Raw genomic sequence first — 15,098 nt, forward strand, 5'->3', positions numbered from 1 at the left:
GAGAGACACTTGTTGTATTAAACACAGGCATACTGTATACACTTATTTAAATTTATCCAAGCAAAGATATGTTGGCACCTGGCCTGCATATGCAAAGTATCTAATAGAAAGTATTTCACATCCTAATGTATATTTCACCCTCTATTTACATATCAAGGTAGATAGCAATGTAACTGTGTGTTACAATTTTAATGGAAATTCACCTAACCATTTGGATTAAATGTTTCTTGTTTGTTTATAAAATATAATTATAAATTAAAATTGTTCAAATGTATGCAATTAATATTATAACATTAATTAAATTTTTGCAACTTAAATTCTTCCCATCAAAACTTACGAATCTTTTGATAAAATAAAAAACTATTTGAATACCTTCATATTTATGCAATATAATATTTATTTTCACAATAAAACCACAAATATTTCGATTGCATTAGACACTATGCATTTAACTTTTGTTTCGTATTATTATTAATATTATAAAATTAATTATATTTTTGCAACTTAAATTCTTCCTATCAAAACTTACGAATCTTTCGATAAAATAAAAAAAAATATTTCTATACCTTCGTATTTATGCAATATCATGTTTATTTTCACAGGAATATCACAGATATTTCGATTGCATCAAACTTTTGTCTCGTATTATTATTCCACAATACCAAGCATCGATTATTTAAGATTATCATCTAAATTATCTCCGTCAAGTATCTAATTATCAGAAGGAGGAATCGTCGAGCAATTTACGAAATTATTATGCGACTCGCGTAACATTAAAAACTTCGACTTACCATTGATCAATGATTCAAGGTTCTCGTGAGTAGGGCTCATAAAACTTTTAGGCACGGGCACGCCAGCAATGAGACATTTGATGGCTAATCGCCACCTGCTAGCCTCTCGTAGATTATCCTCGTACTTGTCAAAGCTGAGAAATCGTAGAGTGACCGTCGTTCTCACGCGTCTCTTGACGCCTTTCATGCGCGCCTTCCGTAGAGTGTATGCATAAATATAAAGATAGGCCGACGTATCGAATTCATCGTAGCACTGAAAAGCTTCCACGGACTCGACGAGCTTCACCTGCGATCTCGAGGTGCCTGGCCCACAGACACAGCTTCCCGCGCTTTTACGTTTCGAACGCATACATCTGCATCCTATTATGTCGTTCAGAACGATCGTTTCAACCTTCGTCGTTTCGCTATTGTCTTTCTCTAAGCTGAGGTTCTTCTCCGTCAACCTTACCTTGTAGTAGGTGTTTTTCTTGGACGTGACATAAAAGGTTTCCTCGAGAAGAATGCCAGAATGCACTTGACCACCGTCCTCCATGACACGCTGATGACCGTCTTTCATTCGATAAGAAACATAAATCACACTGATATTCGTACCATGGACAGGCCATTATCGTGATCTTTAAGGCACGCGATGCACAGACATCTCATTCCACTGATAGATTTCCTCGTCTGGTCTTTGCGGGATGTTGTCGTTTCAAAAGATTCCATTAAGAAAGAGTATCAACGTCGGTCACTTAACAATTCAATTTTCGTTTACACGTTCCTTTGTTTCGTTAAGCATTTTCTGAAATGTACTGTGATGGATTTTCTTTGTACCTTTATGAATCTATCAAAACACGTGCATTTCTCGGGCAACGCTTTTACAACATTGTCTGGTTAAAGTATTTTACGAATGGACGGTTTCTGTATCCTGCTCGTGCAACACTGTTCAAGTTTTTCTTTCAATTGAATATTCGTAGTCACGAGAATGTGCGATCCCGAATTGCGATTGAAAAAAAATTATCTCACCATTACCTCGGCTACTCCCGTACTTACGCGCATTCGAGCATTGAACTGCCTCGAACACACTGAAGTCTACGGCATATACTGTCTATATGAAACCTGAAGGACCAATTACTGCCGGCACTTACGGAGCTCGTCACCAGGGGGCCACAAATTACAGATAATTCTCACAAGTTCGTTTCAAATGCTATGTTGAAGTACCCTTAACGCTATCTCTCGTTAAAAAGATGTACTTCATCATAAATAAAAATATTTCTTTTAGATAATTCCAACAAACTGCATTGCGCAAATTAGGAATTTCGTGTGAATTATTTTTATAAACAGGGTGTTCCAAGTTTTAGGAGCCAAATTTTGTCAGTATGTTTTATAGAACTAAATAACCAAAAAATGTAGGTAGACCTATGTTTATATATAATTTTTATGCTGTTTAGACCTATGAATTATACTGACAAAGTTTGACTATTCAAACATGAAACACCCTGTATAGACATATTAAACTATATATGTATAATTTCGATCAAAGTTAAATATGTTGACTTATTCTGTTTTTCTATGGCTGTCAGACACTTTCCCTCCAAAAACTCGAGTATTATTCTTGAATATTTTGTAATTCTTTTTACAACGAAAAGTGTATGTAGTATGTTACATTTTTAGCGTAAAAATGATTACAAAATGTTTAAGAATTCGATTGCATAGTTAATAGTACATATTAATAACATGAAATTATATATTGTAAATGTAAATGAACAATAATTTGTTTCTTAATGAAAGAATTACACATTTCATTGATTGTTATTTCAAAGCTTTAAAGATATATTGTTATTATCTCCGTGTTATTGATTTTTCCAATTAAGAAAAACCGTTTAATATAATAATTAAAACAATATTACATAAACACTAAAGGCAAGGTTGTTTAAAAATTATTGTAAATGTCGCGTATACATAAAATCGAACATTTTCTGTTTCACTACTTTTTTTTACAAAAATAATTTTAAACATTTGAATAGTCTGAAAACGAAATCAAAAGAGGTTATAATATTAATTATCATTATCCTATATCAATTTAATTTGTTTATACAATTTGATAACATGAAATAATGACAAGTTACATTTTAATTACTATCGAGTATCACGAGCGAAAAAAATACTTTTTTGTAATAAATTGTTTACAATGAATTATAACATCCCTTTTTTTGCGATGTATTATGTAAAAATACTACTGGAAAATAATATTTTACAAAACAAATATTTCTTACTATATAAATTTGTATAGAGTTTTTTCTTCTTTAGCTTGGCAATTCTGGTTCTGAAGAGCAACAGGTAAATAGTTAAAATTATTTTTATTTGAATGAATCTTTTCTTTATTATGTATATCGACATTCCTAATAAGAATTGTAGAAAATATATGTATTCAGTTTATAGTTTATAATTAATTTTTCGACTTAGTATTTTTTCGACGGCAACTTTACAACACAGTAAACAACGCCCTCTTAAACATCCGTTTTCACGAATCCCTATCGACTTCGAGAACGAGATCGTCCGCTTCTTTTCCGGTTTATCGAAATGGTAAGGCGATGCGGTGGATTTGTTGTATTTATAAAATCAATAGACAATTGATTCATCTATGCCGATCGCAATGAGTGGAGATTTTAATAAGGTTTCAGAGGTGTTAAAGAGAGTTAATGATAATTATTTCGTTTGTAGGGTATCGATATTAACCACAAACACGATAGGAAGGTTCGGCGTACAGAACCTAAATCGCAAGATGTCTATTTGCGACTCCTCGTCAAAGTGAGTACATCCACGTGTATTTTCAATTTCTGTTTTTAAGATGAATATAATTTATTTAATTCGTTAATAATTATATTATATAGTTTGTTTGACGTGAACTTTGTTAGAATCTAATTAACACAGTACTTGTAGTCTATGTTTTTGTTGATATATCATCGTATTGTTAGTATTATATACACGTGATACTTATAAATTTATTTTGCGAACTGCACTCTGTGTTAGTTCTTTCATGGACTAATCCAATTTGAACATTCGCTAAAGGAAATTTGGTCAACTTTACTATTCAGTCTTGTAGCAGTAGGCTAAAGATCTTATTCCAGTTGACACAATGCAATACAAAATTGATAGAAGTTTGCATTCAATATTAATGCTTATAAGATAATTTTGTTTAACTAATAGACATTTAAATTTTTGTATTTGAAATGATGTATTAGAACATATTGTGTAAAATGAAATTACAGTCAACTTACAGATTATATCATGGCAACATCTGTAGTTGCAACATGAATTGATTTATAATCATTTACTTCTTATAATGTTATGGACAGTTTATTAATATTTCAATGCAAACATTTATCAACATTATTTTATTCTAAACTATCTTATACAAGTGTGTGCTTCATGTTTTTATTGTAGCTTTACCGTTTCCTGGCTAGACGTACAAATGCTAAGTTTAATAAGATTATCCTCAAGAGACTTTTTATGAGCAAGATACATCGTCCTCCAATATCTCTTGCACGTGTTGTCAGATTTATGAAGAAACCTGGAAGAGAAAATGCTATTGCAGTAATTGTTGGCACAGTAACAGATGACTCGAGGATTTTTGAGGTTCCAAAGCTTACGGTAAATAAACTATCCACAGCATATTGTTTTAACAAATAATTTTGTAGCATTTATATTTGTACATTTATCTTTTAATTTTCTCATTTAAACTGATAATAATAATTTACATAGTTTACTAATTCTATGTTTGCTATTAATTAATCGGGATATTCTTCCGAATGGTACCCGCGGCCGATCGACATGAAATTTAGAGGGTTGAAGAGGGAGGGTAAATGAGTACTAAATGTAAAATTTTAGTTTTATTGACCAGAAAATGTTAGTTTGTAATATACTATCCTAATTAAACTTAAATATACAGGGTGTTCGGCCACCCCTGGGAAACATTTTAATGGGGGATTCTAGAGGCCAAAATAAGACGAAAATCAAGAATACCAATTTGTTGATGAAGGCTTCGTTAAACAGTTATTAACGTTTAAAGTTCCGACCGTACCAAATTTTTTTCTCAAAAATGCGCAAGATTTCGGGGGTATGTCTATTGACCAAAAATGATTGTAATTGACTCCCGCAACCGAAAATAATTTTTCCAAAACGATTTGAAATTTTTTTTTTTCCGTCGAAAAATTTCACGCCTTCTCGAATTTTTTTCTCGAAACTGAGTAGGATTTCGGGGGTATGTCTATTGACCAAAAATGATTGTAATTGACCCCCGCAACCGAAAATAATTTTTTCAGAACGATTCGAAACTTTTCATTTTCGCCGAAAAATTTAGGCACCTACCCCCTGTCGATTTTTCTTAAAAATTCCTTTTTCATTTTTAGTAATTTTGTTTGACGCCCTACAGAAAAGTTGTCTAATACTTTTTTGTAGGTACCCATGAGCTCTACTTCAGAAAAAAGTTTCATTGAAATATATTCACTATTGTAGGAGATATGGACGTTTGAAAATTGGAGCATTTTTATGGGGTTTTTCTCATTTTGCGGGGTCAAGGACCAACTTTTCAAATATTTTTGCGACTTATATATATTCCCCATCAAAATACGCGTAGTTTGCTTTTTTAAACATTAAAATCGACCAATCCGTTCAGAAGTTATGACGTTTTAAAGATTCCCATAAAAATTCGGGCCGACATTTCTGGCCAGAAATTGTACTTTCGGTAAGGAATTTTTTTCTCAAAACTGGGTAGGATTTCGGAAGTATGTGTATTCACCAAAAATGATTGTAATTGATTCCCGCAACCGAAAATAATTTTTCCAGAACGATTTGAAATTTTTGAATTTAATTGTTAATAACTTTTTAACGAAGCCTCCATCAACAAATTGGTATTCTTGATTTTTGTCTTATTTTGCCCTCTAGAATCCTCTATTAAAATTTTTCCCAGGAGTGGCCGAACACCCTATATAGTGTCGCTCTCGTTCCGGGCCGCAAGCGGTCCATCGTCATTTGGAAGAACAGCCGTTAATCAGATAATTGTACTGGCTCAAGAATAGTCAATGCATTTATTTCATTTATCGATTTTATATTACAGGTCTGTGCTTTACGCGTTACTGAAAAAGCTAGGGCTCGTATCTTGAAAGCTGGAGGTAAGCTGATCACATTCGATCAGTTAGCATTATGTGCGCCAACTGGAAAACGAACAGTCTTAATGCAAGGTCGTCGTAATGCCCGTGAAGCCGTGAAACACTTTGGACCTGCACCTGGTGTACCACATTCTCACACAAAACCATTAGTACGGTCTAAGGGTCGAAAGTTTGAGAGAGCAAGAGGCCGCAGGCGAAGCTGTGGTTATAAGAAATAAATTTTGTTTATTTGCCATCATTTATTGTACCATAGCCTTATGTTAACTTACGAAATCTAGGCATTTTTTGTCTATCTCCACATTCTTTTATATAGAAAGTCGAGGCGGTTGGAAAATAAATGTTGGCTTCGTAACATTTTTACACGTTATTAATTCCTTCATTTTTGGTAATTAATTGTATATTTATTAATATAAAATTAAAAGTTGCAGCAATTTCTTTAAAATAATTTTATGTTATAGGTTGGAAACGAATTGAGGTACTAGTTTGTATTTGTTGTTGATGTTGCCGCATTTTGGCTTTCATCAGGATTTTCTATTATCTCTTTCGGCTTTTCCTCATCATCTGATTGCGTTTCTTCTGAAGCAGTAACATCCGGAAAATATAAGTTCGATTCCTCTATACCTTTTTCTGGATTTTCACTTACATGATATGGCCCGATACCGGCAAATCCTAAAAATGTTTCACATCCTACCTTTTTTACAACGCATACAAATGTTTCGTACCTGTCAACGTGAGTTATGTTACATTTTAATCTTTCATAAAGGAATCGACTAGTATTGACCAGATATATGTTATTGTATATATACCCCGTTCTTTCTCGCGTGTTTAATTCGAACTCGTCAATACTCTTCGCTATGATTTTTGCTTCCGGTGGTTTATCGGATTCAAAAATACCGAAATTAATTATTTCGTCCTCAAATTCTTCTAAAACAACCTTTAAATCGTTTTTCTTCGTGTAATCATATTTAAACACTACTATAGGCAATTTTGCAGTTTTATCTTCATACTATAAATTAAAAAAGTTGAAATGGTAGTCCTAGGTACTTTAAAGTATAACACACTTACCGGATATGTCTTGTGTGTGTGTACGGGGAAAATCGTGCGAAAAACAATTGCCTTGTTTCTAGAGTTCGGGGGTGACCACGTAACAGGAAAAACTTCGTTTTCGGGTGTTACGTAGGCAGGCCGATGACGTCCAGCAAAACTAAGAAAAATAAAATTTGACTAACTTGCATTATATTTAAAAGAAACATAGTAAAATGCAAAATTTCTAATTTGTAATTTTACGCACCATTCTTCACTGAGAGACTTTTCCGCGTCAGGAAGTTCCGGTTCTCCAAATAAAAGACTCAACAAGTACTTATGGATATCAACATCGGGTTTTTCTTCGTTCACTTTCAATCTCATGAACATACATTTACCATCCAAAAGGTGTTGTTTAAAACTCGCTGGCAATACGTAATCGGACTGTAATGATAAATTCACTTGAAACGTTTTAAATTTTCAAATAAGAATTCGATCCTTAATCATCTCTAAAGATATTAGCATTTTATAATATTTGATTAATGTTACTTCATTGAAGAGTGTGGTGAGAATATCCTCATTAAGTCGTTTCCGTATTTCTTGTTCGACAATGAAATTCCCTGGTAAAATTTCTTCAACTAATTCTACGTACGGTGGGCTCGATTTTTTATCTCTTTTATGACCTTCTTCATCTTTGAAAATCCATGGGTAAAGTAAAAGACAATTTTCGTTGTTCAATGAAGTGGTCAGGTGCAACATTTCCGCTTCATATCGTGCTATAGCCTCAGCTTCTGCATTAAATTAATGTCAAACAAATAAGTATTACGGTGAAAGTATTTATTATATTTTTTTATTCATTAAAATTTCTACGCGTTAAATCAATACGTAGGATTTACTACTTCGACAAAGCGAGTGCGACGAAACATTGTGAAATTTTGCTATACATATATAAAACGTTTTGTTTTTATCTGTGTAAATCTATAGAGATTGGGATAAAATAAGAAAATCGTATTATGAAATAACGAAGTGCTTATCAACCGTATCTTAAAGTTGTGCAATATGATGGATATATGAATTTATGTGCTAATATGAGTCAAACATCTCTATAGTACGTTGTATGCAAAACCTTTTCGAGCCTTTTTTGCCGCTTCTTTAGCTATTCTAGATTCTTCGATGATTTTTAATTGCGTTATTTCTTCCGGACTTCTTTCAGATACATCTATACAAAACCTATACATTTGTAGAAAGTTAAGGGATTAACAACTACATATGTACAAGTTTTCTACCATACAATAATTTTTGATAAAGTAAAATCATTTTTCTCTGAAACTACTTTTCTTTCCGTTCTGTTATTTTTTTCTTTCTTATGCATATTTTACGTACTCGTGTTCTTCGCCATTTTGTACTCGGTGTAATTCTGTTGTTAACATTTGCAACAATTGTGGGCATTGCGCGCCGAACATAAGATTCACCATTCGGCCATTCTAAATAAAAGTAGTAACTTATTCTAATTCAGTGAACTAATAATATGAGTTTAATGCATAATTAAAATATGACATTTTAAAAACAATTTTAATACACAGTAAATACAGAAAATATGGGCATTTTTTGTATTCGCTCGATAGTTTTTATTTGATTTACTTACGTGAATGAACATCCATGTTGGTTCACTTTTCCCTTGAAAACGTTCTAAATCTGTGATTTTATCGCACTTTGCCTAAATTCATATAATTTAATTAACACTTATAATATTTACGCATTCCGTAGGTGAATTTATTATACAATAAAAGCAGAAATTACCGTGGCGTAACTTAACGCGTCTCCTCCGATCTCCATTTTGATTTTCTTTAAGATGCTTACCATTCCTGTACATGGTCCACTCCATTCTGAATAGACATCGACCACTGGAAAAGATTAATTAAAAATGTATGTACACATATATACATTATTTAAAAATAATATTTATCTTTTATAATAAGACGTTTACATAATTTATATACTTTCCTATTAAACCAGTCTTTTTGAGAAGCTTCTCCCACTCGTCGTTGTTAGAAATTTCAGTCTGCAGTGCCGCCGGTACTGCTTTCTTTGCCATTTTTCGCGAAGACTTTAAACCGCCCTGTACGAAACGATTAATAACTTTCTTTTTTGTTATAAAAAATTAAAATATAAAAATCTTATTAATAATTTTATTATTGCATCGTAAAATTTTTGTTTACAAAAGCTATGAGAAAAGAATGTTCGGATGAACAAAATTTTCTTTGCATATTTGAATAACAGCGCGGACAGGCCCTGATAAAATTACGAATATTTAGGTACCCTCTTTCGACGCATCATTTTTAAAGAATGTTGAGTTTACTTTTAATCCAACTATTTTATTTTTTTTTCAGTGGAATAGAGTTTGTATCGCAATCCTTTTGATCTATCTTGCGCGAAATGTAGCGAAAGACTGTAGAAGCCGTGTATTTCTAAGTCGGGGGGACCATGTCTTTCGACTTACTGTACGGGGACATCGGTGACATGGAGGACACGCAAACTCCACCGATTAAGTCGAGCTCGGGCTGCACAAATACACGCACAGGTAATTATACCGAACCAGAGGATCGAGGATACCACGATAAGAATTTCCTATGCATTGCTTCCGACATGAAACATTAATCTTACGCCGAATTTCGCGTAATTACAGTAGCTTGTACTGGTACTGTGCTTTACAAGGCAGCACGATTTATCGAGCTGCATGAATGGTTACGTGATGTCCCCCTTAAATTACGTGGTTCCAGTGAAAAGACATAAATTTAATCGTGGTTCGTATTAAATCGATTATGAGATAGGTAGGAAGTACATAATTTCATTTTTCTTTGTTTGGATGATGGATCTATAGCACGATCAAGTCTAATTAAATCTTCGTTTAATTATTTTGATTAATAATTGCCATTTATTTCGACTTAGAGAAAAAAGTGTCGATGCTCCCGTGCGTGGAGTACCAAGTGCAAAGTATCGATAATATTTACTCAGGTATACAGAGTATTTGCATTAATTTCAATTTTAAATAAGACTTTCAACTCCATACAGTTCAAAGTATTGCAGAAATACTGTTGTGTAGGATTCAAAATATTTTATGAAATGTTTTTTAGCTGTTGCTGCAGTGTTAGTGCATAGTGTCTATTGTATAGAGATTGAAAATAATTTTAATAAAAATGTTTATCAGACGAATAGTCTACGTCGAGTTTATTCGCCTGAATATTTAATACCGATTTTCTTGCATCGACAGTAATCATAAACGGTATCACCTCTTGGCCGATGACCGTTTTGCCACAGACACGCATCTATTTATTTTTATTCATTCCTAAAACACAACTACTAAGCCAAATATACACGTCATTAGGCTGACCTGCTGTCGAGGTACGGGTGACGCCGATTAGCTTCCCCTTCTTACCTCTGACGTAATTAAAATTTCTTTTAATTAACATTACATACGCCTCTGTGCAAGTTTCAGAAACATTTGTGTAACATTTCAGACTATATTGTTTGAGATATTAAGAAAACGTAGAAAGATTTCTAAACTATGAGAAGATATTGTTTTCGAAATGTTTATTGTCATCTATTGTATTGTACACTCAATGCCAATAAATTTTTGTTGAAAACGTAGGATTTACATTTATTTATAGGATAAAAAATAATTCTTATTGTATATAGTGATTCGATTTAAATAATTGTGTATTTGTAGATGGAGCTACTATCAGATGAGTCATTTCTTACGATCACATTTGGGGATAAAAATATAATATTGATTAGTGCCACTTGGTGCTACTACTTTCCTAATTCTTGCTTTACTGGTTATAATTCTAGATTTTCGTGTTGTGTTCCTCTTTAATGACATTGTTAAACCTTATTCTATTATGTAATATTTAATCAAAACCATAACATGTGTCGAGTGTATTAAAATTTTAAATATTGTAATATTGTAGTAGCATATTAGGCATTCGAGGTTAAAAGATAACCTAATATTAATATACTAATATTATAAGAAACGTTATAGCTTCATTAATTTATTATAAGAGCCTTATTAACTCTGTTTAATTATAATTAAACAATTGTCTAACATTCATAACCCTTTTAATATCCATTATTACAACAGTAACGCTTACCTAACAAATTCTTCTTTAAGTATAGGGACATTTGGTTGTGAAAGGAATCCATTATTCAAAACTTGCGAGAACTAGTCACTATTCGAAGCCCTCTAGTGGTAAATTAGAGAAATGTCGCTAATAAATCTCAAGAGCATGAAATTTCTTGGATAGTAGAATCCTTTCGCATTTAAATATCTTCGTGTCTAAGATAAAGATTGCTAGATAAGCCTTATTAATGACTTCATTGGCAGATCTAATGAAACAAAAATGTTTTCTCTTCTTATTCCTTTCTTTTCCCCAAACATGGAATTTAGTTAACGTAATTTTAACGTTGATTATGCCATCTAGATAAATTTTAGATCTCATGAATACCAAGGGTTCGTGTTCGCTTTTCTCTTGCTATCCCCTCCTTTCCCACCATTTCCTTATCTGAATCAGCTGATTATTGTTTTCGTATTTTCAACGGAACAGACCGTTGCTGAAGTTATGATACGCGATACGTTTTAACGGGTGTCTTTTTTCAATTTTCTCATCAACGCGTCGAAACACACAACGAACCCGACGAGCATCGCTCCGACCAAGAATCTTACCGACGCGCTTCATATTTCGAACAAAAAGATTGACGTTTCGCGGGCGGGGTGACATCACTATCGTTTCCTGGTTGTGTTGTGTCAGTCACTCGCAGAATGACGCAGTAGAAGGTCGTTTCAGAGATGGCGAGCTTCCCAGTATGAAAATACAGTTTTATGGCGAGGTAAATCCAAGATTCTGTTTTCCGTTCATTCGAAAACGATCGAAGTGCAGACATTTTTCCGTAAAACAAGTAATAACGACGTCGTGTGAAGCGATTGTTTTGTTGTGACTAAACTACCTTCTACCCCTTTGTTCGACTTAATGTCAGGGTCGCCCTTCTAACGCCAGTGTATGAATTTTTTGTTCTGGAATCTGACATGTATTTGTATACTTTTTTTTCGGACCGATAAACATTCGGACTTTCTCTTCGTCGTTGTTTTGACATTTGCGTTTGCCTTTTATAAATCGTCCCTGAGCGTACACGACGAACAGCTGTACTGGATTGTGTAATATTCTTTAACAGGCAAAATAGATTCTCCCACTACTTTCCTGTCACTCATTTATTCATTATCCGTGTACAGATAATGTTTTGTACATTTCCGAGCACGAATGGTAATGCTTTTGTAGCAGCTTTTTATTTTGTTGATTAGTGATTTCCATTTCGTACGATTCTTATTGACTATGCATGATATTGTTATTAATAGAAGTCTATAAACTGTATGTATTTAATCCGAATACAATAAAATAAATCCTTAACGCGCAATAAACAATTTCTTTTATGCTATCGCGTTTAAAACAATTTGTTTATTAATTAATAAAAATTTTGTTTGTTCAAATTAATATTCGTTTACGAAATTACACATAATTAATAATAAATTATTTTATTTATCATTAGCGTTGATAATACTATTGTGGAATAATTTTTTATTAACATTGGAAATATCATGTTATTTATTTAAAATTATTTCTTTAAGAAAACTATAGAAACAATATCTTGCAAATTTTTTAAATCAATGATATATTAATTATGTCAAATATGTAGACATGTTGTAGTATTGTTTTTAAATATTTATATTAAAATCGTAACTTTCTTCTATTGCATTCAAATTATAATTACATACCTATAATCTTTGATAATATATTGTTTGTAATAAATTTATAATACAATTGTAATACTTTACATAAATATAACAGATGTAATATTTATTTGCAGGTAAACACATTCAGTTTGGGAAGAAAAAATGTCTGCAGACTCTCCAAGGCGTGGTGTGCATAAAGGAGCTCAAGTCGTAACACCTCAACCAATCGTGGACAGAACAATTGTAGATAGTGTTGCAGGGATTATTAATGATATTGTCCCACAGGTTGGTACATTTGGGCATCATCCTTCTCCTCACTTTTTATTAAGAGATATTTATTATCTTGTTTATGTACAGGCTTATGCTGGCACACTAAATTCAGATAACAAAGAGTCTATATCATGGGCAAGATTTGAGTATGCAGACATTAATGATCCTGCCTTATATCCAGACTACAATGAAGGCTCTAATACACCACCTCTATTACTGGTGCTTGGTTATACAACTGGAGTTCAGGTTTGTTTTTTCTTTGTTTGGCTTTTCTGTATGTAATAGAGGTATTGGATGGTAAAAGGACACACATGCCAAAATGCCATGAAAAAGTAATACAATGATAAAGAAATGGCCATGATTTCCATTACTTGAAATATTCCAAGAATAAAGTTTTATATGCATGATTCAATTCAAATGTTTAATTTGATTACAAATTAAGTGCAAGGGATTTGTATAAACTTGCATGATTTCTAATTATAGAACATTGTTTTTGTAGTAGTACAAATTTTAAAGCTATATTGTTCTGTACATATAGATAAATCTTATTTTATCTAACAGCTGCAATACGTAAACAGGCTCATTCATTATTAAAATAAGGGGACATATATGGCTAGTAATGATAATAATATGATACTTAGAATCTTTTTAACGAAGGATATATATGAGGGCCAAGAATCATAGCACATTGCCATTGTCCCTAACTGCTTTGCTAGGATGGCTGGGCCCTCACCTTAACTATCGGTGGCCCGGTGGTGATCTGACGACGTCTTTGTTACGTCGGTTTCAGGTCATCACTACACGCTCAGGTCTCTCTACACGCTCTTATGCGTGTACAAATAGTCTTGCAGATACTGATCTCGCGTATAGGTCCTTTCTTTCCCGCATCACGGCCTCCTACAACATCAGTTTTTCGCGGAAGGAGGTCAATAAAAACTGACATATAATACATTTTACCGAATATAGGTATGGCTGATAGCAGCAACGGGAGAAGCAACTGAAGTGTTATCATGGCGGCAAGAAGTGGTACGCACTCTGAGAATTTTACCAAATCCAAAGACTGACGATGATCATGTCGATCTGTTTGATTTGAAACGGCCGATGGTAGCAGTATGTGATTCAGCTGGACCTGGACCACAGTTTTGCAACATTAGTTTCATTTCGCTAAAAACTGGGGAACAAGCTAAAAGCATAAAGTTCAAAAATCCTGTTTGCGACATTTTGGCAAATAAGCGATCCATAGTAGTGACATTCACTGAAAAAATCGCGGTGTTTGATGCTCGAACATTGGAAGATGTGTTAACAGTTACTACCTGCTATGCCAGTCCAGTTGCAAATCCAAATCCTGTCGCATTAGGGACAAGGTGGCTTGCTTACAGGTGAGGATCTTGTTTCTATGATGAATTCTCGGATATTAAATTACTTGATCTTTAGACGATCGCGTCTGTAATAAATAATTTTATATTACTTCCAGTGAAAAGAAATTATTACCAGCGAAAAGAAGCAGCGGTGGTTGCGAGGGGGAGGGAGTTCAAAGTTACACTGCGACTGTTCTTTATGCTGCAAAATCTTTGGGGAAAGGTTTACGTGGCTTGGGAGAGACCGTTGCGTCAAGTTTGACCGGAAACTTGGTGACGCCCATGGTCATCAATAATACGAGCAGTGATGCGACCCAACCAGGCGTGGTTACGATATTAGATCTCCAAGCAGCTAAAGAGGAGAAAGAATTAGATGATGCAAATATAGAAACTGTAATTGCTCATTTTACTGCCCATAGTGATGCAATCGTTGCCATGACTTTTGATTTAAGCGGCGCGTTGCTAATGACCGCTGACAAACGGGGGCATGATTTTCATGTATTTAGAATTCAGCCGCATCCAGGAGGGCCCGCTTTGGCAGCAGTGCATCATTTGTATATTTTACATCGTGGAGATACCACTGCGAAAGTGCAGGTATTTGTTTTTTTATTTTTAAATAAATTAGTGGAAAATATTTCTGTGAACCATCAATCATCATCATTTTTAATGTTTTGTTATTTTCATATTCTAATGTGGTATGTGTTTCATGCTTCTCTGTCACGAC

General features: G+C 33.5%; 4 protein-coding genes across 14 annotated transcripts in view; 2 read left to right on the forward strand and 2 right to left on the reverse strand.

Annotated features, from left to right (window-relative positions):
- The window catches only part of Sk2 (Sphingosine kinase 2), a 30,570-nt gene extending 28,694 nt beyond the window's left edge, over positions 1-1,876 (reverse strand). The window contains exons 1-2 of one of the 2 annotated variants that reach the window (XM_076763449.1): positions 1,240-1,876; positions 792-1,151 (exon numbers count right to left, since the gene is read on the reverse strand). In XM_076763449.1, coding sequence (XP_076619564.1) covers positions 792-1,151; positions 1,240-1,396 — 517 coding nt within the window. In that variant the 5' untranslated portion in view covers positions 1,397-1,876. Of the gene's footprint in view, positions 1-791 lie in introns of both variants that reach the window. The other variant, XM_076763448.1, reaches the window with a different exon arrangement.
- Positions 1,877-3,295: 1,419 nt separating this feature from the next.
- On the forward strand, positions 3,296-6,295 carry Rpl18 (ribosomal protein L18). Its single transcript, XM_076763453.1, has 4 exons — positions 3,296-3,356; positions 3,495-3,581; positions 4,218-4,424; positions 5,890-6,295. The coding sequence occupies exons 1-4, from the start codon at positions 3,354-3,356 to the stop codon at positions 6,157-6,159; spliced, it is 567 nt and encodes a 188-aa protein (XP_076619568.1). The 5' UTR covers positions 3,296-3,353; the 3' UTR covers positions 6,160-6,295.
- Positions 6,296-6,316: 21 nt separating this feature from the next.
- On the reverse strand, positions 6,317-9,401 carry LOC143340974 (uncharacterized). Of its 2 annotated transcripts, XM_076763451.1 has the most exons (11): positions 9,284-9,401; positions 8,971-9,083; positions 8,765-8,870; positions 8,610-8,681; positions 8,348-8,448; positions 8,091-8,194; positions 7,514-7,755; positions 7,233-7,408; positions 7,007-7,145; positions 6,748-6,947; positions 6,317-6,663 (listed from the first exon to the last, which is right to left on the reverse strand). In XM_076763451.1, exons 1-11 carry the CDS (start codon positions 9,299-9,301, stop codon positions 6,420-6,422), a joined length of 1,515 nt encoding a protein of 504 aa, XP_076619566.1. In that variant the 5' UTR covers positions 9,302-9,401; the 3' UTR covers positions 6,317-6,419. The 2 variants fall into 2 exon arrangements, with proteins under 2 accessions (XP_076619566.1, XP_076619565.1); XM_076763450.1 differs by lacking the exons at positions 8,971-9,083; positions 9,284-9,401 and having other exon boundaries at positions 6,748-6,875; positions 8,765-8,899.
- A 12-nt stretch (positions 9,402-9,413) lies between these two features.
- The window catches only part of LOC143340968 (uncharacterized), a 35,590-nt gene continuing 29,905 nt past the window's right edge, over positions 9,414-15,098 (forward strand). For 6 of the 9 annotated variants that reach the window (XR_013079534.1, XR_013079535.1, XR_013079536.1 and 3 more), the window contains exons 1-5: positions 11,505-11,848; positions 12,881-13,031; positions 13,104-13,262; positions 13,983-14,395; positions 14,491-14,968. Coding sequence is in view for 5 of the 9 variants with exons in the window: in XM_076763440.1 (XP_076619555.1) it covers positions 12,909-13,031; positions 13,104-13,262; positions 13,983-14,395; positions 14,491-14,968 (1,173 nt within the window). In the remaining 4 variants the exon portion in view is untranslated. Of the gene's footprint in view, positions 9,546-11,504; positions 11,849-12,880; positions 13,032-13,103; positions 13,263-13,742; positions 13,807-13,941; positions 14,396-14,490; positions 14,969-15,098 lie in introns of those variants that run through there. The other 3 variants (XM_076763438.1, XM_076763441.1, XM_076763442.1) reach the window with 3 other exon arrangements.

Source organism: Colletes latitarsis, chromosome 4 (assembly GCF_051014445.1).
Source record: "Colletes latitarsis isolate SP2378_abdomen chromosome 4, iyColLati1, whole genome shotgun sequence".
Lineage (NCBI taxonomy): Eukaryota > Metazoa > Arthropoda > Insecta > Hymenoptera > Colletidae > Colletes > Colletes latitarsis.